The sequence below is a fragment of the Bos grunniens genome, chromosome 5, assembly GCF_055505025.1.
Source record: "Bos grunniens cultivar Pamir isolate PY7600 chromosome 5, Bosgru_T2T1.0, whole genome shotgun sequence".
NCBI classification, from domain to species: domain Eukaryota; kingdom Metazoa; phylum Chordata; class Mammalia; order Artiodactyla; family Bovidae; genus Bos; species Bos grunniens.
In genome coordinates, this window is record NC_141169.1 from 89094698 (window position 1) to 89121960 (window position 27263).

General features: G+C 38.3%; 1 protein-coding gene across 1 annotated transcript; it reads left to right on the forward strand.

Moving 5' to 3' along the window:
- Positions 1 to 566: 566 nt before the first annotated feature.
- On the forward strand, positions 567 to 26682 carry LOC147372581 (sulfotransferase 6B1-like). Its single transcript, XM_086401799.1, has 6 exons — positions 567 to 841; positions 2515 to 2699; positions 8460 to 8586; positions 18619 to 18713; positions 18866 to 19052; positions 26448 to 26682. Exons 1-6 carry the CDS (start codon positions 697 to 699, stop codon positions 26564 to 26566), a joined length of 858 nt encoding a protein of 285 aa, XP_086257925.1. The 5' UTR covers positions 567 to 696; the 3' UTR covers positions 26567 to 26682.
- Positions 26683 to 27263: the final 581 nt, after the last annotated feature.

Sequence of the window (27263 nt, forward strand, 5' to 3'; positions counted from 1 at the left end):
AGCTTGTGTTTCTTCCAGCCCAGCATTTTTCATGATGTACTCTGCATATAAGTTAAATAAACAGGGTGACAATATACAGCCTTGACGAACTCCTTTTCCTATTTGGAACCAGTCTGTTGTTCCATGTCCAATTCTAACTGTTGCTTCCTGACCTGCATACAAATTTCTCAAGAGGCAGATCAGGTGGTCTGGTATTCCCATCTCTTTCAGAATTTTCCACAGTTTATTGTGATCCACACAGTCAAAGGCTCTACTGTGTGCTAATATTAACCAGAAGAAGTTCAATTTTTCCAGACATTAGCACAATGATATAATCCATTATAGCCACTAAAAGTCTCTCCTTACTTAGGCCCAAGGATTTGATGAACCTTAGTCCCTTAATGTAATGATTACACTCTGGTGGCTTGGTAGCTGTGTATGTAAACTGTCTGAGTCAAGTTGGAGGGAATATTTTGTAACACGTGTTATCAGTAACATTCAGATAATAGCATTTTCACAGTAGACTTTGGCTCAGTTATCATTTAAAAATTACTCTTGTCAAGAATTGCAAAAGGTATATATATGATCCTCTAATTAGGATGTCAGCTCAGTGATTACATTGCCAGCGAGCTGGGATTAAAATCAAGGACCACACTTGCTCCGTGCCTTGTGTAAAGCTAGTGTTTAGTAAATACTTTTCAGTTGATTTGACGAAAGATGTCATCCAAGAGCCAGTCAAGTGTTCTTCATAAGTTCAAGGGAGTCATCTTTTCTACCATGTCTTCAGAAGAACTTCTAAATTCCCTGGATTCTTTTGAGGCAAGAGAGGATGATGTGTTCCTGGTTTCCTATCCAAAATCTGGTAAAGTTTATTTCAATGTATCTTTAAAATGTAGATATACAAGAATGATAATGCGTGTAATAAGTTTTTTTAAACATTTACTTTTCAGAATTTTTCCGCTGGAAATTAAAGTATCTTAAATGCTCATTTTCATGAAAAAATTTGATATTAGAAAGTCAAAAAAATGTGCTTTGAGAAAATTCGACTGGAGAAATTACAGCTTTAGTACACTTTTGTTTTGACTTTATTCACAAAGACATACAGATATTAATATATATTAAGCATAATATCTGTAACATTATAAATTTCTCTTCATACTTTAAGCCAGGCATAGTGATAAATAAATAGTTTTTGTTCAATTTGTACTTAATGATTGATCTGTAAAGAAATTATTGTTTTCTTATGGGCTGATAAGAACAAGTGGCTAATTTATACCATATACAAACAACTATATATAAGGCTTCCACTAGACATATTTTTTAAATATGTATTTGGCTGCACTGGATCTTAGTTGCTGCATGGGGGATATTTTTAGTTGTAGCATGAGGGATCTAGTTCCCAGATGCTAGATCTCCAGATGGAATTTGGGCCCCTTACATTGGGGGCCTGGAATCTTAACCACTGGACCACGAGGGAAGTCCCTGGACTTATTGTTGCCTATATAATTTTCCATTAGCTGCCAGGAGGTCCCCTTCAGCAGCACAAAACTGTGTATTCTCTCTGCTTATCAGAATAAATCAGTATATTTAATTAAAATAATGCAAATATCATTACTATACAGTTACATTTATATGACGGTTATACATATTTAAGACTATTAACATCATAATCTAAAGTAGTCTTAAATTTAAAACATAATGTTAGAGCACTGTTTAAATATTTATTCAACTATAAGTTTGTTCATCTTGTATCTAACTGGAATTATAAGATAAATGGAAACTAAGCCTCATTTAAACCAATTTGGAACATTGCTTTCAAATTAGCAAAACATCCTCCCCACCCAAACTTTTACTTCTCTGCTCCAGTTCTCTATAGTCTACACCACTGGAGCATATCCTCATTTGCTTTCGGTAAGATAAAGTGGTATCTCTTCCAGACTTCATGGTAGTAAATTTGCATCTCCTTGATGTTTGGATATAGCATTTGTTCATTGTTCAAATGCTTTGTTTGCACAACTGCTCTGTACTTGCATGCAGACAAAAACAAGATTCCATGTCTGTATTCAGCAGGGAGCTGGGGAGATAGACATGAATACAACTTCATTTTGATGTGTGCTGCTTCCGAGAGACAGAGAGGGTGAGCAATTAGAAGAAGGAACTGGGGACTCAGAAGGCAGTTTTTAGAAGAGCAAGACGCATGAACTTGCAGCGCCAGCAGGAATCATGAATGAAAAGATCTGTGTGTTTGTGAATTGGAGAAGATGCTAGAAGTGAATGGTAACGTGGAAGAGTATTTCAGGCCGAGGAAACAGCATACACAGTTTTCATCACTCTTCACAATCTTTAAAATGTGATTCTTCCTGTAAAGGGAACTAACATCTCGAATGCTCCAACAGGTTTATCTGTGTGTCGAGGTGATAACTATTTATAATAAAACTAATGTAGTCATTGCTTTTATAACCTCATGTTCATTTTCTGTATTCATTTTGAGTATCATTTGATTAAAAATGCATTTCATTTTATTTTCTTATGAAGGCACTCACTGGATTGCAAAAGTCATTGAGAACATTCCCAATGCTAGAATTACCCTAACACCTCCTATTGAATTGGGAGACATTTCTAAATTCGAAGAACTAAAAACGTACTGTGAGAGGAGAGTTATTCCAACACATTTGAGCTACAGCATGCTACCAATGAATGTTAAACAGAAACCATGCAAGGTAAGTTCAATGGTTAAGGACAGAGGCTCAGGGGTACACAAAACTGAACTTGGATTCTTGCTGTGTTACTTTCAAGCTGTGTGACCTTTGAAAACAGCTGATGTTCTCTGAGTTTGGGTGTCCTCACTTAAGGCAAGGATAATAGTATGCATCTCACGTAGTGTGATGAACATTAAACAAGAAAATGAGTATATAGGTATTACCACAGTATCTGGCTCATAAAAATCTCAGTATGACATTAGTATGTCAACTGTAATTATGCTAGATGATGTCTTATTCTATTCTGAATCTAGTTTGAGTCATTTTCTTTAAATATTGATGTCCAGAGAGAGAAAAACTGCTTTAATAATATTATTTTAATTATTTTATCTCTCATTTTTGCAAAAGATTATATGGGAAAGAATAAAAAGTAAAATGTAATGTAAAACACTGAAGAATAGTTATTTCAAGCCATTTTTAAAGTCCTCACATTATAATTTTAAAAGTTACTTCTAATTTTAAAAGTTTTCTTTCTATTTTTATGTACTTCTTATTAAAATTTGTTTTCATGGAGAATGCAGGATAAGGAAAAAAGAGGATAAAATTGGTAAAGCGAAGGCAAGACACATGTGTCCAGTGTAAACAATATCCCAGTAATGATGCCTTTTAAACCATGTCAGTCATGTTCTTAAAAATAAATAAACCTGCCAAGTGTGCACACATCAAAGCAGGTCTTCCAAAGATTACAACGCTATGACTACAATGTCTCCATGTATACCATCTACTCTTCAGTTCAAGTAAAAGTAACATGAGGAGAGGTAAATGCCGTGGAGTTTGTGCTTATCCCAAGCAAATCTATCAGAAAATGTGAAAGTATACTAAGCTGATTACAATTTGACTCAACTGAACATTTTCATTTCAAATAGACTACCTAAGAGAGAGAGATTTGGATAGAAAAGGAGTCTGGTACACTTAACAACCCTTCAGTTCAATTCAGTTCAATCGCTCAGTCGTGTCGGACTCTTTGCGACCCCATGAATCACAGCACACCAGGCCTCCCTGTCCATCACCAACTCCCGGAGTTCACTCAAACTCATGTCCATCGAGTCGGTGATGCCATCCAGCCATCTCATCCTCTGTCGTCCCCTTCTCCTCCTGCCCCCAATCCCTCCCAGCATCAGGGTCTTTTCCAATGAGTCAACTCTTCACATGAGGTGGCCAAAGTATTGGAGTTTCAGCTTCAGCATCAGTCCTTCCAATGAACACCCAGGACTGATCTCCTTTAGGATGGACTGGTTGGATCTCCTTGCAGTCCAAGGAACTCTCAAGAGTCTTCTCCAACATCACAGTTCAAAAGCATCAATTCTTCGGCGCTCACCTTTCTTCACAGTCCAACTCTCACATCCATACATGACCACTGGAAAAACCATAGCCTTGACTAGATGGACCTTTGTTGGCAAAGTAATATCTCTGCTTTTCAATATGCTATCTAGGTTGGTCATAACTTTCTTTCCAAGAAATAAGAGCTTTTAATTTCATGGCTGCAGTCACCATCTGCAGTGATTTTAGAGCCCCAAAAAATAAAGTCTGACACTGTTTCCACTGTTTCCCCATCTATTTCCCATGAAGTGATGGGACCACCTGCCATGATCTTCGTTTTCTGAATGTTGAGCTTTAAGCCAACTTTTTCACTCTCCTCTTTCACTTTCATCAAGAGGCTTTTTAGTTCCTCTTCACTTTCTGCCATAAGGGTGGTGTTATCCGCATTTCTGAGGTTATTGATATTTCTCCCGGCAATCTTGATTCCAGCTTGTGTTTCTTCCAGCCCAGCGTTTCTCATGATGTACTCTGCATAGAAGTTAAATGAGCAGTGTGACAATATACAGCCTTGACGTACTCCTTTTTCTATTTGGAACCAGGCTGTTCTTCCATGTCAAGTTCTAACTGTTGCTTCCTGACCTGAATATAGATTTTTTAAGAGGCAGGTCAGGTGGTCTGGTATTCCCATCTCTTGAAGAATCTGCCACAGTTTATTATGATCCACACAGTCAAAGGCTTTGGCATAGTCCATAAAGCAGAAATAGATGTTTTTCTGGAACTCTCTTGCTTTTTCCAGGATCCAGCAGATGTTGGCAATTTGATCTCTGGTTCCTCTGCCTTTTCTAAAACCAGCTTGAACATCTGGAAGTTCACGGTTCACATACTGCTGAAGCCTGGCTTGGAGAATTTTGAGCATTACTTTACTAGCGTGTGAGATGAGTGCAATTGTGTGGTAGTTTGAGCATTCTTTGGCATTGCCTTTCTTTGGAATTGGAATGAAAGCTGGCCTTTGCCAGGCCTGTGGCCACTGCTGAATTTTCCAAATTTGCTGGTATATTGAGTGCAGCACTTTCACAGCATCATCTTTCAGGATTTGAAATAGTTCATCTGGAATTCCATCACCTCCACTAGCTTTGTTTGTAGTGATGCTTCCTAAGGCGCATTTGACTTCACATTCCAGGATGTCTGGCTCTAGGTCAGTGATCACACCATCGTGATTATCTGAGTTGTGAAGATCTTTTTTTTGTGCAGTTCTTCTCTGTATTCTTGCCACCTTTTCTTAATATCTTATGCTTCTGTTAAGTCCATACCATTTCTGTCCTTTATCGAGCCATCTTTGCATGAAATGTTCCCTTGGTATCTCTAATTTTCTTGAAGAGATCTCTAGTCTTTCCCATTCTGTTGTTTTCCTCTATTTCTTTGCATTGATCTCTGAGGAAGGCTTTCTTATCTCTCCTTGCTATTCTTTGGAACTCTGCATTCAAATGGGTATATCTTTCCTTTTCTCCTTTGCTTTTCACTTCTCTTCTTTTCACAGCTATTTGTAAGGCCTCCTCAGACAGCCATTTTGCTTTTTTGCATTTCTTTTCCATGCAATAGCATTGATAACAAATGTCACCAGAGATTAAGTTGTGCTTTATAAACGTTACAACAGTGACAAGAGTAACTATTTTTCCTTTGTAAGCAAAGAAGCCAAAACTCAGAAAAGGGGTGTGTGTGTGTGTGTGCATGCTCAGTCGCTTAAGACGTGTCTGACTGTTTGCACCCCATGGACAGTGGCCTGCCAAGCTCCTCTGTCCATGGGATTCTCCAGGCAAGAATATTGGAGTGGGTTGCCATGCCCTTCTCCAGGATTATAGCTGAGTGTATTTAAAACCACCACAGTAACACTACAGCCTGAAGGTATGATCCTTTCTTTGCCACCCTTTAATGGGGACTGAGACTGTCCGGTTGTCCCTGGAATACCAAGCAATGACCTGTCTTCTGTTGCTGTTGACTGAGCCCCAAGAGCTTGGAGGATGGGCAAGCCTTAACTACCCCTGTAGTGCTGGACAGATAGTAAGTTCCTCCTCCCATTGTTCTCTATCAGCTCTCAACCCTACTTGGCCTCCTATATTTTCTTCCTAACATTTGACTCTCCTTTTGAATGTTTCCAAACTTTCTTACATGAAATTTGTATTTTCAGCCCATTGCACGCTGTGTACGTGCTCAGTTGTATCTGACTCTTTGCAACCCCATGGATTGTAGCCCACCAGGGCTCATCTGTCCATGGAATTCTCCAGGCAAGAATACCGGAGTGGGTTGCCATTTCCTTCTCCACAGATCTTGTCGGACCAAGGATTGAACCTGCATCTCTTGTGTCTCCTGCATTGGCAGGCAAGTTTTTTACCACTGTGTCACATGATATTTAGTTAATATTTAATTTTTTAAATAAATTTTTAATTTTTAAGGAAATTTAAATTTAAAAATATTCAGTTAATATTTAATTTTTTCTCCAGAGTACTATTCTACCTTCAGTTCATATTTCTTCACCTCCCCCTAATAATTTTTATAATTTCTTAGGAGACATTCATAATGTGTGTGTGTGTTTATTGAGTGTAATTGACACATAACAGTATGTTAGTTTCAAATGTATGACATAGTGATTTCGTATTTGTATACGCACCGCACTATCTATTTAACATTCTTCATTGTACATGAACACCTTCTTTTAACCTTTTTTGGTAAAATATGTGTTAATGGGTTGCACTGTCCCTCCCACTAGATCATGCTGACTTGTAACTTTAAGGAAGAGTTCTTCAAAGTCCCTAAAAAATTATTCTGTTTATCAAAACATAAAGTCTCCAACTGGATGTCTAAGGCTTAAAATTCTGCCATTTATTCCTTCTTGCTAAAGTGGTGGATTTTTAAACTGTGGTGTCTGGGCCTTGAGGTTCTGTGAATCTGCCCAGGAAGCCTGTGCAGTTAGAGGAAGCCCGAGTTGTTGTGTTCTTCCATGATTATCTCTTGGGACAAAGAGAAGATAACTGTGGGGGTAAAGGTGGCTCTTCATTCCTGCGTGTCGTGGTCTTTGTGTATCTTTCAAGTAAAGAGGAGCAGGTGCTGTTAATGAGGGTCACAATATCTGGACTATGAACACAGTAGGGAAAGATAGTTATGTATAAAAAATGACTCAGTAAACACTTCCTTATCTAAGTCAAATATGTCCTTCCTGATATTCAATTAAAAAGCAAGTTAGAATATCTGGTACTCATGCAATGGTGACCTTGACTGGGACAGTCCTGTTACCTCCAGGCTTCTCATATTGGCTTCCAGAGGTTTTTATATGCTCCTATCGTTCTCTGTATTTCACTATTGTAAACCTCATAACACTGCACTGTCAAAAGTGGACTTAATTATCTGTTTCCCTCACTTGACTGGGTCAGGAAGATCCCCTAGAGGAGGAAATGGCAACCCACTCCGAGTATTCTTGCTTGGAAAATTCTGTGGACAGAAGAGCCTGGCGGGCTACAGTCCATGGGGTCACAAAAAGTCAGACATGACCGAGTGTGTGCACCACACGCACATACACACACACACATCACTTGACTGCAAGTTTTGAGAGGGTGGGAATCATTTCTGTCTTGCTCATTATTCTATTCCTTGGCTCTGGAACGTTTTTGCACACTAGCTGACATACAATAGTGAAAGTTGCTCTGTCGTGTCCGACTCTTTGTGACCCCATGGACTATACAGTCTATGGAATTCTCCAGGCCAGAATACTGGAGTGGGTAGCCGTTCCATTCTCCAGGGGATCTTCCCAACCCAGGAATCAGACCCGAGTCTCCCACATTGTAGGCGGATCCTTCACCAGCTGAGCCCAGACATACAATAGGTATTAAATAAATATTTATTGAATCAAATTAAATTGCAGTTGCAGTATTTGTATAAATTGGCAAGGTATCTCAGACTCCTTACTCTTTAGCTGATTAAATTGTAGAAAAAGGAATTCCAGAACATTATTCTTTCTATAAATATGGATAATTTGTAAGAAATCTTCTTGTACGTAAATCATATTTTGTCATACATCAACGTTAAAATATTAACCTTGTCCTTCACCTGAGGAGGACTTTCTCAAGTCTACCCCTGAAAAGATAGGACCAAATTTTAGCACATAAATTCAAAAAGTCTGGTCAGTGGGCCAGCAGCATCAACATGTCCTGGGAGCTTGCTACAAATGCACAATGCAGGCCTCATCCTGGAACTTCTGAGTGAGAATCTGCATTTTAACAAGATCCCCTGATGATTTTTATGCACCTTCAGTTTTGAGACACTCAGGTATCTAAGTCTGTATTTAATAATCAGCTGAAGCTACCAAAAAGTTGTGACTTGCACAGGTAAGTGTAGCTGCTACTTTCTCTTAGGAAATGTTTTGTCTTGGGGCTACTTCCATACAAAAATAAATTGATTTTTTTTTAACAGATTATCTACATCATTAGGAATCCAAAAGATATAGCTGTTTCATTCTACCACTACTACAGGGATAACCCTAATCTCCCTAGCATTGAAACCTGGCATGAATTTTTTGAGCTGTTCCTAAAAGGAGATGGTAAGTATAACAGTGATTTTTATTCATAATACACAGGGAATATCTTCACTCAAGATGAAAACATTTTCCAAAAGTTCAAGTGAACCCTAGCAGCCTACTTTCAGAAATATTTTTTAATAGATTATTCTTTTGCTTCTTCTATGCAAATTCTTTCTCACTTTGTTTCTTCATAGTTTTTCTTATCACCAAGGGGTGGAACATATTAGCGATAACTTATTAGCTGGTTTTCATGTCTTCAGAAACAGAAATTAATTCTGATCAAACATTATTTTCATATACCCTCAGTCTGTTCCCTGAAGTAATTATTCACTGATTGAAGTACAGTGATTTACAGCTGAAACCTAGACAGGTAGCTTGAAACATGCCTTATATATACCTGCATGGAAAATAAATCATGTCAAACAGTACCCACACATACTCCCAACCCCCCAGATATAACACATGTGAAAGAATTTGACATCTTGACACTTGGAAGAAAGTAATTTATTCTGAAAACACCTCAGTGATACATTACTTGTTGAGCTGCACAGCACATGCTGGGCCTGCCACCATGCCTGACCCTTGGATTTATTCTTTTTTCCCTGACTCAGTGGTGTCTGGAGCACTTAAAAAAAAATTATTTTAAATTCCCAGGGCTTTGATTAAACAAAAATAATATAGTAAGAAGATGAAGAATGCAGAAGAGACTCAATTTAGAAATGGTATATTCCCTGAGGATCTTATCTCTCACTTGGCTTAATTACTGATTTCACTATTTTACTTGCGAATTGTCAAGCTTTTGCTTGTTAATTTAAGAGAGGCCACAGCAAGAGTAACCTTAACATGAGGACATAGAAAACTCACCAGCAACAAGGTTTAATATTTTGTTTTGTGATAATTGCTATGGAAGAACATACTATGCTCACACTGTTTCAACTCCTCTTTATATTCTGTTCCCTATCTATTGGCACAAATTTCAGAAATGACAGGTATAGTAAAGGTCACCTGGTTTAAACACCCACCTGATGTTTGAAGCACCTTTACAACACCCCCATTTACAACACCCCCCAAAACTGTAGAGGCTAAGTTTGAATTTCTTAACCTTGACAAGTTCATACCCCTTACTAGTACTCCAAAGCAACACCTTCAATATTGGTATTGCTAAGATGTTTTTAAAAATCTTCCCATGTGATATAGATTGTGCACATATCGTGTGACACAGACACTTGGTTAGGTACTCTGCAAACACAATCTCATTTCGTCCTCACTAGAAAACATGAAAAGTGAGTGTTACCCTCACTTTACAGGTAAGGAGAATGAAGACTTTGGTAGGCCAAATACCTTTCCCATACATCCATAAATAATAAGGAGGAGAGCTGATACTTAAGTCAAGCGTCAAATCCAAAACTCTTTGCTCTGACCACTGTGTCGTAACTCATCTGGAAAAAAGAAAGAAAAAAACAAAAACTATCCCTCTGATCATTAATTCGTCTTCCACCTGATAGCCCTCTAAATATTTGAAGGTGGTTAGCATGCCTCATTCTGCCTCAATTCCATTTTTGGAATAAGCAGAGTGTAAATACGCAAATTATGTTTGAAAAACAGATCTTGAGTCTGCATGTCTTTAAGAAAAGAAAGCTATGTTCATCTCCAACTTTATAGACTGCGGTTCACCACGTCTGTCACCATTACATGAGTGCTCATTTGGCGACATCGCTATCATTCTGCAGTGGTTATATGTATGTGACTGTGTTTCAGGGATGTTCTTCAGTCACTTTTTGAGGAGAGGGTTATTTCTCTTGCAAAAGACATGATATAGTAGAAAAAACAAGCTATGGAGACAGTAGAACTGGGATCAATCCTGACTATATTTTATTCCATATGTAACTTTGCACAACTAGCTTAGCTGTTCTGAGGTTCAGACTCCTAACATAGAATAGGATTTTTAAAATTATCTACTTTGTAGAATTATTTAGAAGCTAAAGTTTGTTGTAGACATCTATTCACTTATTCTATTAGACGTAGACATTTAAACACACGAAGATTCACATAGTTTCACATTAGGGTGGAAATGTTACAAGTAGATATTTACCTAGAAAGATTAATTTATAGCTGAGGCATCAAAATACCCTGGACCCAACTCCAAACCATAAATATAAATACACATGATATGAGCAGATAGGATAGTGGAGATATACATAACTACACATTTGTCTAATCATTAAATTTTCTCTTTCAGTTTATAAATACACTTTAAGTTTTCAAATTACATAATAACTATACATTGTGTTCTGGCAATATCCAGACAGATTAATATCTCAATGCAATATTAGTATTTTACTTTTTTCCCCTACAGCCCCTTCTCCAGTTTTATATTAGAACTTTATATTTCCTATGCTACTTCATCTAGGCAAGTTTCATTTTCCACAGTTATCTGTCATCAGAGTGCTTTCTAGAAACTAGTAACCAAGAGCCTCATTATAACAAGATATAAGAGTGGGGTACAAGGTTTGCAGGAAATGTGGGAGGTTTGAAATAGCTGAGGTGAAGAATAAGAGAATGTGTTAATGCAGAACAAATAGTTTTGCTGGGCAAACTTGGGGCCTTTAAGGCTGGAAAAATGAATTTGCAGTGCTATAAACAGAGTTGTGTAAATTTTCCAGCAGAACTCAACAGCAAAGAGAGAAGAAAAGAAGAGGAATTGCTTCATTTAAACACTGGGTGTTTTTTGATGATTGAAATAAACAGTAAGGGGGCAAAAAAGTTGGAGGTATTGGCAAATCAATTGCTGAGGGGATAAATAAAAGCAAGAAAATGAAGGGGGAAAAAAAAAAAGGTCAGAGTATGGGATTGTAAAAGCTACCCATTAAGGTTTTGCTCTAAAATCAGAATCTTCAGTAACTGTAGGAGAGAGACTGGAGGGTTGATTTCTGACTGAGACAAGGATGGAAAGAGTAGTATATTAAAAACCATGAGTTCCAAAGGATCTTGGATTCTTTAGGAGAGAGAAGTTCTAGAAGTTGGTAGGAAGCAGTGAGGTTTTTGGCTCACTCTCCAGACCCGAAGACACTTGGATTGGTTGAGAAAGAGCAACTTCTATTCGGGAGCATTTTAGAAGAGTAATTTTGGATAGCAGAAGGGCCATCCTGGCATATGTTAAGGCCAGGAAAAGATAGAATAATTCTATATTACTTGAAGAATGTGCAGAAAAACATTTCCCATTAAGGAAGATTTCAAATGTGTTTTGGAAACTGTATTTTCTTTAAAGCCAGAGGTCTACTAATGACCTAGACAATGAGGATTCTGATTAAAATATAAACTAAAACTGTAATTTCCTATACTAGTAACAATGCCACAGGCAGCCAATTTCTTTAGATTCTTTTGGCTGGCTTACATCCTTTTGGAACAAGGTAGAGAATGAATTAATTAGTCAATAGTAGAATAGATGGCTCTCAAATTATGATCAGGCCATTATGCAAAGTTGATTCTTAAATCTATTTGGGGCATGTTGGAATATGCTTCCTACAGAAAAACCATAATGGACAAGGTCAATTACACCTAATCACTGGGTATGATGCTGGGTCTGTGTCCCTTCTCAGCTTCTTGGTAATAGAAGTATAGGCTCTCCTGACGGTATTGGGAGCTTTCACAGCCTCAACAACTCTGTTGTTGTTTAGTCACTAAGTTCTGTCTGACTCTTTGCGACCCCCTGGACTGAAGCCTGCCAGGCTCCTCTGTCCATGGCATTCCCCAGGCAAGAATACTGGAGTGGGTTGCCATTTCCTTCTCCATGGGATCTTACTGACCCAGGGATTGAATCCATGTCTCCTGCATTGGCAGGCAGATTGTTTACCTCTGAACCACCTGGGAAGCCCTAGCAACTCTAGGAGGTGACATTAATCACCAGGGCTGGGCTGTAGCTGCTGGGGAGAGGGGGTGAGGCAGATTGAATCTGTAAGCATAGTTTAAGATTCCAGGGACTTCCTAAGTTTGAGAGAAAAATCAATCTTCCTCCTACATGTGTTTTGTGCCTAGGAAAAGGTTGGCCATTCTTAGAAGATAAACTATTATCACTGATATGGTAATTTGGGTAATTCTAAGATAAAGTATTATGTAAGATAAAGTATTATGTAAGTCACTGAAATAGCAATGAGATTGCTAATAACTGAAGATTTTATCAGGGAAGCTCTTCTTAGCACCATTATTATTACACAGTCTTCAGGGTCCATGGAGTAGAAAATTGGGCTGATACTCTAATGATACCACTGTAGTCTTGGAAATTCTTGTTTTAAAAATAGATTATAGTGTATTTTTTTTCCCTTTGCTTCCTCATGAGCTGAAGCTATGAAAAATTGCAGTTAGCTTAGAGTTTGTTGTACTTCAATTTAATCAGAGATTTAATGTTCTAAATGTATATCACAATGTCTGGCAGACACTAGTAGCTTAATAAATGTTGATTAAATGAATCGCTGCTAAGTCACTTCAGTCGTGTCTGACTCTGTGTGACCCCATAGACGGCAGCCACCAGGCTCCCCCATCCCTGGGATTCTCCAGGCAAGAACACTGGAGTGGGTTGCCATTTCCTTCTCCAATGCATGAAAGTGAAAAGTGAAAGTGAAGTCACTCAGTCATGTCTGACTCTTAGTGACCCCATGGACTGCAGCCTACCAGGCTCCTCCATCCATGGGATTTTCCAGGCAAGAGTACTGGAGTGGGGTGCCATTGCCTTCTCCGATTAAATGAATTAGCAGTCAGCAAATCTTCAGGAAACTGTTAGTAATACAGCTTTTTTAGGATTGAGGCATTGTGCGTGCTTAGTCATTCAGTCATGTCTGACTCTCTGTGACCCCATGGACTATATAGCCCACTAGGATCCTCTGTCCATGGGATTTTTCAGGGAAGAATACTGAAACGGATTGCCATTTCCTCCTCCAGGGAATCTTCCCAACCCAGGGATCAAACCCACATCTCCTGTGTATCCTGCATTGCAGGTAGATTCTTTACCTACTGAGCCATTGGGGAAGCCAAGACTGAGCTAGTATTAAATCTTTGGATGATAAGGAGATGTTGACAAAATTAATCAATACTCTACCTATGAAAAAATGGAAAATTTTACTTAAGTCAACCCAAGGATTAAAACCGAGGAGACAGACTTTCAGAAAGCTCTGAGGACTTCCTCGTTCCACTTGCTCGAAGTCAAAGCACAGTTATATACTGAGACAAGGGATCATATGTCAAATGATGTGTAATAGAAAGTTTACATGGTCCAGATGTACATGTACAAAGTGAGTCTTGAATCATTATGATTTCGTACAAGATTAAGAAGGAACATTGTCTCCTAAGGATGTCTGGTTAATACAGAGGCACAATATCCTCTAAATGGGAGAGAGAAAGCCCAAACAGGCAAACTTTGATGTTTAAAGTTTTCTTGTCTTACCATAAAACATGAGCTTTATTTCACCAATGTCCTGCTTTTGATCATTATTTTTTTATGGCTATTCTCTGAACATGTATCTTTTTCTTTTCTTTGAACTTTTAAACTTTGTATTGCTAAATTTTGTAATATAGCCAATCAATGTTATGATAGTTTGAAGTGAACCGTGAGAGGATTCAGCCATACATATACATGTATCCATTCTCCCCCAAATCCCCTCCTATCCGGGCTGCCACATAACATAGACCAGAGTTCCATGTATTATATGGTAGGTCCTTGCTGGTTATCCATTTTAAACATAGCAGTGTATACAGGACCATCTCAAGTTCCCTAACTATCCCTTCCCCTTGACAACCATAAGTTCATTCTCTGAGTCTGTGAGTCTTGACCATTAATTTTTTGATAGAAAGCATTAGGTGATCAAATATTTGGTCCCTTGATGCCAGGGTAGTTGCTCACCTAGCCTGAGTCCACTGTGTCCCTTGATATCAAATCTTAATAGCCTGATTCTGTTTTTCCTTTTAGGAGGTTGTACTTGTAAGATAAATGGCAAAGGGTAATAGTCAATTCCCAGTTGTCCATAGTACTGAATGCCAATTTTTGCCTTGCGTGTGCATCCATGTGTATGTTCATTACTTTTTAAAGAGCTGTAGATATGAAAAACAGTTACAAGTTGTTTAGATATTATTAACTTCATATGAGTTGATGATAACTTTATAAGTTACACAAACAGTAGTCAAAATTGCCAATAGGAGTAACAATGTCATTAGTAAAGACTGAAGCCAAAACCCTCCTAGACCATACCATTTTCCTAGTATTTTCCTTAGATCAGGAAAAGGATCTTTTATACGGGAAAATTGATTCTTCAGGTGTCATAAGACAAGTTACATTAGAAGACTCATCAGGTTATAAAAACCCAATATTCAGTATTATAGCACATTTCTCTCTGAGAAGGAGTTAGAATATCCAGGACCATTCAATCCTGTAGGGCCACTTTTCTCATCATGGAAACTTCCAAACTGAGCAAGCTAATGGCTTGATTACTATCATTCAGAGCTTGCTGAGTAAATTTCATTAAAGCCTCTATGTGATTAATGATATCTTCCCTTCCAAGTGAAAGAAAGAGTATCACAGCCAAATGGTCATACCATTGGAAAGCTGATCAATGCTTTAATGCCAGCATGCTTGCAGGTGTCAGAAATAGGATCTGCAGTTCTTTCAGGAGAGGAGGGCTGATTGGGTCCCTTCCATTATGACTATCAATGTTCCTTTACCTGACTTTTCCAGTATGCATAATGTCCCAGTTACAGATCATGGGGCATCTGTTCTTCATCTTAAAATGGATTACTGTGATAGTAAGTTTCAGAAACAATCTTTATGGTAATATAGCAAGAAGGAGCCATCTGAGAAGTAAATCTTAGGTAGTAAATACAAAAAACCTAATGACAACAATAGTAGAAATTAATGGCCCATTAAACATGATATTTTTTCTCTCTACTAAAGTAATTACCCTCATTTCTACCAAACATAGCCAAATTAAGACTAAATTATTTGCAAAATAAGTCTATTTTAATAAACTTGGCCTGATTATTTACATAAGTGTAATTGATCATACAAGTCATTTTAAGGTGACTCTGCTAGAACTCTTTATAAAGAATCTCAAATTGAAGCTGTTTTGGAATTGTGAATCCTTTGGGGACTTCTGCATACCAATTAAAATAGGTGCGATATTTTAGGATGGGAGCTCTCTGTGCTAAGCTGTTTCAGTCATATCTGACTTTTTGCAAGCCCATGTACTGCCAGGCTCCTCTGTCCAGGGGATTATCCTAGACTATGGGATTATCCAGGCAAGAATACAGGAGTGGATTGTCATGCTGTCCTCTAGGGGATCTTCCAAACTTTAAAGTAAGTCTTTACAATTCAAAGGACACGATAGGAGCTCTCTAAGTCTTTAAAATTCAGAGGATCCAAGAAATTAGCCCTAACTCTACATTTCCCCCTGCTAACTTAATTTTTAGAAAAGAGAAAGTAAACCTTGCAGGCAGGGATCCAGAAGACTGACTGACATAGTAAAAACTGATGTTCTACAGGCTTTTCCTAGTCGTGCCCACAAAACTCAGTTTTGGAATGACAAAAAGAGCCCCATCTTGATCATTTCAGGGCAGGTTTTCTTTTAATTCACAATTAAATGAACACTTGCAAGCATACATATATTCAGCTGGTATCCCCACAGGTGGGTGTCCATTTGGGACCTATTTGGCCTTGGAGGCACAATTTCCTGCTATCAGCTTGACACCCTAATTTATTTATGATATATGATCTGATCAATTTTCTGAGGACGGTGTGATGGATTGGATGCATGCTGCTTCTGAGTCTAGCTCTCCAAAGTGGGTCAGTTCAACTTTCATATGTGTCTCAGTTTTCTCCTCAATAGTCTAAAATCACCATCTACAAGATGACCCATCTTTTTGTCATGTGTCCCTGGAAGAGTAATATTTACTTAATGGTTGTAGTGGGGTTCCCTTGCTCTTTGGAGCTGAATAATTCTGTCTCTCATTTTACTAGCAAATGGTTTGTTTAAAACATACATCACCACCTTGTTTGTTTTTATTTTTTTCAATTTAAGTCAAATGTAACAAAAACCCAGCCACCTACATTTTCCTTTGAGCTCCCTGCTCAAAGCCCTCTGTGGTCCCTTCCCCCAAAATGCACTGGTATGCCTTAAGATTCCAAGTCTCAGTGAAGTAAAAAACAACTCCAATAACATTTTTAGGATTATCACTTAAAAGCAATGAGATCTGGATAGCAGGAGAATGCACCAGAACATCTGAGCTGTACCAAGAAGCCAGAGGGGCTCAGTGTGTCCACACTGGTACCAAGTACAGGTTCAGGTAGATTCCAGGTACTTTCTGGTGTCCTGCCAGTTACACCATGCATATTGATGAAATGTTGATCAACAGTCAATCTAAGAAGTGGAAATTTTCATTCAAGCCAGCCTGAAGATTATCACTCATGAGACAGTTATTTCAGAAAGCTCTGATGACTATTTTGCCCCTTAGAGGTCAAAGCACAGTTTTGAAACCAAGGATTATGTGTCAAATTAGGTGTTATTGACAGTTGACACGATCCAGATCTACAGGTACAAAGTGAGTGGTGGGTTATGAGCCATCATAACCCCTTACAAGATTAAGGGGGAAAATTGTTTCCTAAGGAGTTGTGACCCTTTATATGTTTAAGAAGGAATGTTACCACCTTAAGGAGGCCAGCTGAATGGAGATGCACAATATATTCTAAAGGGAAGGGAGGAGAGCCGAATGGACAGAGAAAGCAGTGTATGTTAAAATTTTTGTCTTGTCATAAAAACTGAATTTTATCTCATCAGAGGCATGGAAATATGTATATGTAGTATTTTGTCTACTTATTTATTTTAAAATATTCATTTGGTGGCGCTAGTAGTAAAGAATCTTCTTGCCAATGCAGGAGACGCAAGAGATGTGGGTCCTATCCCTGGGTCAGGAAGATCCCCTAGAGTAAGAAATGGCAATCCACTCCAGTATTCTTGCCTGAAATAGTCCATGGACAGCAGGAGCCTGGTGGGCTACAGTCCATGGGGTTACAAAGATTCGAACATGACTGAGCACATAGTCACTTATTTTTAATATTTATTAATTTATTTGGCTGCATCAGGTTTAGCTGAGGCACATGGAATCTTTGTTGTGTCATCGTGCAGGATCTTACATTGCCCCACCCAAACTCTCTACTTGTGGAGTGTGGGTTCAGTAGGAGTGGTGTGCAGGCTTCGTTGCTCCGAGGCATGTGGAATCTTCGTTCCCCAACCAGTGATCAAACGCCTGCTCCCTGCGTTGCAAGGCATATTCCTAACTACTGAACCACCAGGGAAGTCCCATATGTAGTATTTTAAATGACTATATTTTATGCTTTAGATTGTCAAGCTAGTCAACTTTTCTGTGGTGAGAAGTTGCTCACTGTTTGTTTTCAGTCATCATAACTTAGAGGTTATTTTGCGTGATAATATTTTACTTTCAAGCCTTAGAGATTTTTAAGGCTGTCAATTTAACAAAACAATAAAGAGAGCATATCAATTACAGACAAATCCCTAAGACTGTATTTTTCAGCCTTGAACTGTGAATAGAATTTTCGGAGGAAGTTTGTAAAGTTTTTGCATTAAGAATTTATCCTTATGAAACACATGTCACTTTACAGGAAGAAAATGATAAATTCTCATTATTTCCCCTATTTCTCCCAAGATCCAAAGTATCAGAACACAATTCTTGGGAAAAAATGTATCTTTCTAGTTCTGCTGTCACTTCTGATGATAAAAGAATATTTACTAGAAATAAGAAAAAAACCCACAGCTTAATTAAAAGAGGTGACCACCCAGCTTCATTTCACAATAGTGTATTTATTAATAGTTAAAATGGTGAAACTGAGCTCTCTGAAGGAAACTCTTTCACTCCAGAGTCTAGTATGTGTGTACCTTATATTGACTACTTCACCGAAGTGGGAAGAACCCAGGGATGCAAAGTTATAATGTGTAATGAAAGCTTTTTATTAAATGTGTTATTTAATATTAACACAACAACTTACTTTTCTTCTAGTTGTATATGGATCCTGGTTTGATCATGTTTTAAGCTGGGAAGAACACAAAAATGCTAAGAACATTTTAATTATATCCTATGAAGAGATGAAGAAAGTAAGCCTTTTCTGCCATTTCAACAATGAAAATTTAAGTAAAATTAAAACAGGAAATCAATCAATGAACCCCATTTTCAGATTTCAAAGAATGAATTTGATATTTTGATGAGTTATGCTTTGTGTATATTTATTTATTTGCTGTTTGCTCAGGATCCTTCTAAAAACATAAAGAAAATAGCTACTTTCCTCGGTTTAAACATGACCGACAGTGAGATTAATCAGATTGTTTGGAAAACATCATTCACTGAAATGAAAAATAACACAGCCAAAGAAAACTGTGATCCAAATCACACCATCTGCGCCCTCACTTCTAACAGGAACCTGGTATTTAGGAAAGGTAAGTCAGAGATGAGATGCTTTGCCTGGATTTATATTTGGAAGTAGTTACATTTTAATGTCTCGTTTCACCTTTGTTCACCCCATACCTTGCACAGCAGATTGTGCCTTGTTATCCCTCAGTAAAGGTTTATCAAGTAAAATTCTTGAGTTACATTCTTTCCAGATGTTGAGATTCCCAGGCCCAGTTAGGAACCAACTGAGAGATAGATGCAGGTGTCAAACAGATGGAAGTGATAAAGTAACTTGAAGAATGTGCTTCAGGTCTGCCTAGTGTGACTGCTCATAATGGATCCTGAATTTTACAAACATGCTCACTTAGTCATAGCCACTCCAATGTAGTCTTGACCCCTGCTGGCACAGGACACTCAGAGTGTGGTACAGAGCAGTACCTGACACATGATTTCTCTAGGAGAGAAAAAAGAGCTGATGGATGTGACCAGGGCATTTTTCCAACCTCACCAATCAATCAACTTGCCCTGCAGAAGTAAGGAAGAGGTGGAGAGAAAAGCTGGGATCATTATCTGGGGATATTCCTCTGCCTGGAAGCACAGAGGGCACATGTGCTCAGTCGTGTCTGATTCTTGTTGACCCCATGGACTGGAGCCCACTACGCTCCTTTGTCCATGGAATTTTGCATCAAGAATTCTGGAGTGGGTTGCCATTTTCTGCTCCAGGGGATCTTCTTGACCCAGGGGTCGAACCCTCATCTCTTATGTATCCTGCATTGGTAGGTAGATTCTTTACCACTGAGCCACCTGGGAAGCCAGAAACACAGAGAGAAGGAAATAAACCTCCACAAATTCCTAACATTTTACTTAGAAACAGTTTGGGTACACCTGGATATAGAATTATTTTGAAATCCTTGTGTATTTTAATCCAGATCTGGGAGGAAAATGTTTTAACATTTTTCATATTTTTCATAACTTACAAAAACAAAATTCTTTGCATATATGTACTCAGATTTCTTACTAAAACACACACATTTATTTGTTCTTTGCCTCAACTGCGTATGTTGCTTAGTCACTAAAGTCGTATCTGACTCTTTGCAACCCCATGAACTGTAGCCCACCAGGCTCCTCTGTCCATGGGATTTCCCTGGCACGACTACTGAGTGGGTTGCCATTTCCTTCTCCAGGGTATTATCCTGACCCAGAGATTGAAACTGGGTTTCCTGAACTGCAGGCAAATTCTTTTACCACCAAGCCTATCAGTTCAGTTCAGTTTAGTTCAGTTCAATCCCTCAGCCGTGTCCGACTCTTTGTGACCCCATGAACTGCAGCACGCCAGGGCTCCCTGTCCATCACCAACTCCCGGAGTTCACTCAAACTCTTGTCCATCGAGTCGGTGATGCCATCCAACCATCTCATCCTCTGTCGTCCCCTTCTCCTCCTACCCTCAATCCCTCGACCATCAGAGTCTTTTCCAATGAGTCAACTCTTCGCATGAGGTGGCCAAACTATTGGAGTTTCAGCTTTAGCATCAGTCCTTCCAATGAACACCCAGGACTGATCTCCTTTAGAATGGACAGGTTGGATCTCCTTGCAGTCCAAGGGACTCTCAAGAGTCTTCTCCAACACCACAGTTCAAAAGCATCAATTCTACATTGCTCAGGCTTCTTTATAATCCAACTCTCACATCCATACATGACCACTGGAAAAACCATATCCTTGACTAGACAGACCTTTGTTGGCAAAGTAATGTCTCTGCTTTTTAATATGCTGTCTAGGTTGGTCATAACTTTCCTTCCAAGGAGTAAGCGTCTTTTAATTTCATGGTTGCAATCACCATCTGGAGTGATTTGGGAGCCAAAAAAATAAAGTCTGACACTGTTTCCACTGTTTCCCCATCCATTTCCCATGAAGTGATGGGACCACATGCCATGATCTTAGTTTTCTGAATGTTGAGCTTTAAGCCAACTTTCTCACTCTCCTCTTTAACTGTCATCAAGAGGCTTTTTAGTTCCTCCTCACTTTCTGCCATAAGGGTGGTGTCATCTGCATATCTGAGGTTATTGATATTTCTCCCGGAAATCTTGATTCCAGCTTGTGCTTCTTCCAGCCCAGCATTTCTCATGATGTACTGTGCATATAAGTTAAATAAGCAGGGTGACAATATATAGCCTTGGTGTGTGTACTCCTTTTCCTATTTGGAACCAGTCTGTTCTTCCATGTCCAGTTCTGACTGTTGCTTCCTGACCTACATACAGGTTTCTTAAGAGGCAGGTCAGGTGGTCTGGTATTCCCATCTCTTTCAGAATTTTCCACAGTTTATTGTGATCCACACAGTCAAAGGCTTTGGCGTAGTCATTAAAACAGAAATAGATGTTCTTCTGGAACTCTCTTGCTTTTTCCATGATTCAGCGGATGTTGGCAATTTGATCTCTGGTTCCTCTGCCTTTTCTAAAACCAGCTTGAACATCTAGAAGTTCACAGTTCACGTATTGCTGAAGCCTGGCTTGGAGAATTTTGAGCATTACTTTATTAGTGTGTGAGATGAATGCAATTGTGTGGTACTTTGAGCATTCTTTGGCATTGCCTTTCTTTGGGATTGGAATGAAAACTGACATTTTCCAGTCCTGTGGCCACTGCTGAGTTTTCCAAATTTGCTGGCATATGGAGTGCAGCACTTTCACAGCATCATCTTTTAGGATTTGAAATAGTTCAACTGGAATTCTATCACCTCCACTAGCTTTGTTCGTAGTGATGCTTTCTAAGGCCCACTTGACTTCACATTCCAGGATGTTGGCCAACTCATGTGTTGATAGACCAGATATTGTTTTAACTTTACAGGTTACTTTTGTCCTCTTGGGTCATTCATTTAAAAATTTCCTTAGAGTTTCAAGAATGAGGGCTAGGAGAAAGGAATATTTATTTACCAATATTTGCTAATAAGCTATTTTTGAATGTTTACCAAATGTTTATTAATAAACTATTTTCTAAAATTTTTACCTAATATTTATTAATAAACTATCAGGTTTATTAATTGAATAGGTTTCAAAAATTGAATAAAATACAGACCTGTCATTCAGTAGATCATAATCTAGATAGTAATATAAGGTAATGACAACTATACTAGTAAAATATGAGCAAATGTGAATCTGTATGGATGAAGGAGAGAGCGTGTTTGCCTAGCAAAATAGGTGAAGAGATCAGATCTGAAACTGATAGCATATGCAAGATTTTACTAGGAAAATGCCAGGAGGAAATACATTCTATCAAGAGCCAATAGCAAGAAGAAAACCTCAGAACCACAATGGAATTGGATGGTATCTCCTAGAAGGAGCAGGTAGTGCCATGTGCTAAAGTGGTGGTGGTTGTTCAGTTGCTCAGTGGTGTCCCACTCTTTGTGATCCCGTGCACCTAGACTCCCTTGTCCATCTGCTCCCAGAGTTTGCTCAACTTATGTCCATTGAGTCAGTGATGCCATCCAACCATCTCTTCCTCTGTCATCCCCTCTCCTCCTGCCTCAATCTTTCCCAGCAACAGGGTCTTTTCCAATGAGTTGGCTCTTTGCATCAGGTGGCAAAAGTATTGGAGCTTCAGCTTCAGCATCAGTCCTTCCAATGAAAGTTCAGGGTAGATTTCCTTTAAGATTGACTGGTTTGACCTCCTTGCTGTCCAAAGGACTCTAAAGTGATAGATGATACATAAAGCAGAATGAGAGAGAGAAATATTATGGCCAGAGAGTAAAATCTCTGATGGATACCGTGAGGTCTGTTTGCTGTTTTAAGAATGGACCTGACATAGTCAGACCTGTTTGCTAGAAAATTAATAGAACCAGAGTTGAAATTGATTAGAATAGAGTGAAAGCAGAAGCAGAAAGTGCAATTAAGAGGTTGTTGTAATAGTGCAGGTAAGAAACATCGAGGGTCACAATTTGGATAGTGGCAGTGAGCCACTGATGGGTGCTGCTCAGCTGAGAAGTCAGTTTAGGAGCCATCACCAGACTGTGGAATTAGGTAAAATTGTTCAGGGTGAGTGGGAGGAACTAGTGAAGAAAGGGTAGATGTGGGAAATCCTAAGAACCCTGACATCAACAGCCCAAGACAAGCCAAGAAAAGAGATCTGCCAGAATTAGTAGAAAGAAAAACCAGGGTCAAACATGACCGTTTGTTTAGCATTTGTGAATTCTGAGAATGCAGTTTCTATAGCAGTGGAGATGAAAACGACATTGAGGTGGAGGTTAAAGAGATAAGAGATTAAACAAGAGGAGCAGAAGCGAAAGACCACTCTTAAGAAGCGGAAGAATGGAGGACAGTATTGGAAAGATATCAAAGCAGGGTGGGGAGAAGGGTTAGAAGGAGAGGAAGAGATGATAAAGGGAAGACAGAACATAGAAAGGGATGCATGAAGAAAAGAGTAGAGAGAAACAGGAAGGCACTCGGAGGGTCCATGGTAGAGAATGCTGAAAAATGAGGAAGTTCTGATCCTTAGTCCAGTACTTCTGTTGACGTCTTTTATCTTTGCCCTTTGAGATCTGATTAGCAATACTCAGTATAAATATTGCTAATCATAAGACATGGCTTATCCTGCAACCTTGAGAAATTTTACTCCAATGAGTTAATCTCTGACTTGCCAACTAGTGACCCTAGCAAATATCAGCAGGTGAAACCATATCAACATACCTGTAACTAGCAACAGTAATTCTAACACCTTTAAATTCTCCCTAAAAGTCGTTTCCTTGTTTTATATATATATATATATATATATATATATATATATATAATAGGTAACAGTGGACACAGCCTCTCTGAGACTAGTCCTCCTCAGGGCCAATTAGTAAATTAGGATTATATGAGGAATTATACACAAGGATGGGTCAATAGAGACCACTCACTTCATTTCTTGAATGGCTGGATGGAGTGGGAGTGAGTAGGGAATCCATCCTTTAAAAATAATCATTTCAACCAAATGACTAAAGTTATTGATTCAGACTCCATGGTGAACAGAGCCATTCCTTACTTTTCAGAGGGGAATTTGTGTCTGCAGTTGTCTTTGAAGTCAGAAATGGAGCTGATATTCTAGAAAATTACTATGGTGGCCACAGCGATAAGGTGATAAGGAAGGGTGCAGCATAGTTCATATAAGTGTCAGAAGTCCAAAGGCCCATACAAACTAAAACTTAGGGGGAATATCACAGGAGGATAGAAATATATATGGACAGGATGCATGTTGCAATATTGCTTATAACAATGAAAACCTTGGATGCACTTAAATGGCACTTAATATATAATTTAAATCTATTAAGTTACATTCATGTTTATGATGGAGTCACCAAAACTAGAAATGCTAGATGAAGAATAGCCACTGTTTACTGAGCACTTATTCTATGCCAGGAACGTTATTTGATTTATCTAAAACTTGGCAACAGATTTTTAGGATGCTGTTCATGTGATTTTATTGAGACACCAGGCATCTGAATAACTTATCCAATATCACACCACTAGTAGTTGGCAGAGTCAAGATTAGAACCCAGATGGTATTATTCTACTCAGGGTAACTTTCATTGTAGGTGTACAAATAGTAATACTGGAAGATGGTCAAAGTAGAATGAGAAAAGTAGGTTATAATTGTATGATTTTAAATGCAGTTTATACGCTTATATATGTTTGCAAAGAAAAGCATCTAGAAGAATGCATGCTAACCAATTTATCAGCCATGTGAGTTGGGTGTATTTTCTTGATTTTTATCTTCTTTTGCTTATAGGTATGTATTTTCTGAAACCTATATATTATTCTTTAAATATTTTTTATTTAAAAAAGTAGAAGAAAGAGTAAAAGAATAAGTCAGAAACCAAGCACACAGAAGTCAGGTCAAATGTAAAAAGAAAGACAATAATGGTTCAGGTGAATTAATATAAGAAGCCAGAAAGGAGAGCCAAGAAGGATGAAAGAATATTACGTAAATTGATAGCATTAACACTGCTCTCCTAAGGGCCAGGCACCTTGATCTTATGAAGTTGACTTTGTGCCCCAACTGATGATGTATTTCAGAAGCAATACCATTTCCTGACTCTGGGATCTCCTATCTCTGATATGACTCTCTTTCCTTTTTCTTCTCCCTCAAACAGAAGAGTTCCACTTTACTTTTTTTTTTTTTTTTTGGCATTATTTTATTTTTCTTTTCCTTTTTTTTAAATTTTATTTTATTTTTAAACTTTACAATATTGTATTGGTTTTGCCACATAAACTCAATCTTCTGAACCAGGAATCAACAACACCCAAAATTTCTTAGGTTGTTACCTGTTTCTTTGCTGTAGGTGACATTGTCTGACATTCAGTCAAGCCATGGGTTTTGAACACCCACCATGTGGTCAGCACCTGACTCAGTACTAACAATGCATTACTGTCCCTAACTTGACAGAGTGTATAAACTAGTTGGAGAGAAAAGATTATAGAGAATAATATAAGACAGTCAATGTACATGCATGCTAAGTCGCTTCAGCTGTGTTTGACTCTGTGCGGCCTTATGGACTGTAGCCTGCCAGGCTCCTCCATCCATGGGATTCTCCAGGCAAGAATACTGGAGTAGGTTGCCATGCCCTCCTCCAGGGGATCTTCCCAATCCAGGGATCAAACCCATGTCTCTTATCTCACTGCATTGGCAGGCAGGTTCTTTACCAATAGCACCACCTGGGAAGCCCAAGACAGTCTGTAATGAAGGGATACAATGATGTATTTTGAGCTCCAGGGCACCTAGACTAGACCCCAGGGATGAAGCCTGGGGCCAAAGTGACAAAGGACCGTGATCCACCAGGTCAAGGATTGAGGTTTGGTGTAGTGTGTGTGATGGAGGTGAGAAGGGCAGTCTTATGGGGTTGATGCAGTGGCCAAGGCTTTAAGGGTGACTCCAACAATCAGGAGAGGCCAAAAGACCATGTGACCTGTATGTCTTATTTCGATTTCAGGACACCTTATATTGAAAGTAAGGGTGTCATACAAGTAACTTGGTATTTGTGTTTTTAACTCTCTGTAACCAATTTTGTAAAAGAAAATTTCCTAAAATGAGACCAGTGAACCACCCCTATAGTATGTTATCAGCCCTGTTAGGACTGCAGAGGAGGTAGAAAAATAAATGAAGCAACATTGTGTCCACTTTGCTTTCTGTTTGTATTAAATTTAGGTGAAATCCTTCTTTGCCTGCTACAGTAAAACCTAGGGTATTTATATATTTTTACTTTCCTTTCCAAGAAATAACTTTTCAAGCTATACAAATTAATATGCAATTACTGAAGAAATTAGAAACAACAGATAAGCAAGTGAACAATAGTTCCCCACCATCTTAGCAGCAAGAGATAAAATTATTCACATTTTCTTATAAATCTGACAGCTTCCTTTTGTACATACTATACATTTAAATTGGTTCTTGTCTGATTTCTTTCTGATTTTTTTCAGGGGCAGTGGGTGATTGGATAAACTACTTCACTTCAAAGCAGAAGCGAGTATTTGATGAACTATTCACAGAGAAAATGAAGCATAGTGAACTAGCAAAACACTTTGGAGATTACTCTTAATATAAATGGGAAATGAAACCAATTTCCATTTTATGCAAGGCAGTGCTTGGGGAATACATAAATATTTTTCACCAGTGTGGAAAGCAGATATTTCTTGCAGTGAAAAACAGACACCTTATGAAAAAGTGTCATGTGTGAGAGACAATTATTAGCCTATTTGGGGATAGATAATTACTAATAAAAGGAAGTATACAATTTTTGCATGGCTGAATTATATGTCTGCTTTCAGGATATTCATAAGACAAGGAAATTACTTTTACTTATAGATAGAATATTACTGTGGGTGTTCTATAAGCTGCATTAATGTACAGCAAAAGAGGTGTGGGGTTAACCAAAATAACAAATGTCTGAGAGGAAATTATTTTCTGCCTATTTAGACCATCGTGACCTCTAGACAAACATTTTTTATTTCAACATTCCCCAGTGTCTATGTAAAAATATTCTCCAGTGTCATACAATGACAGACATCATTTTATTAAGGAGAGAACTCTTAATAGATTATATTAAATGATAGTCTGGTATATTAGTGAGGATGAAGAATGAAAAAATATTCTTCAGCTTTAAATTCACACTGGCTTGACATTCCAGTATTTTCTTTATCTTTAATAAAGTCAAATTACAAAATGTCTTACTTTTCAGTTTTGAATAGTATGTTTCCTTGAATTATTTATGATTTTTTACAGTATTTTGAATATGT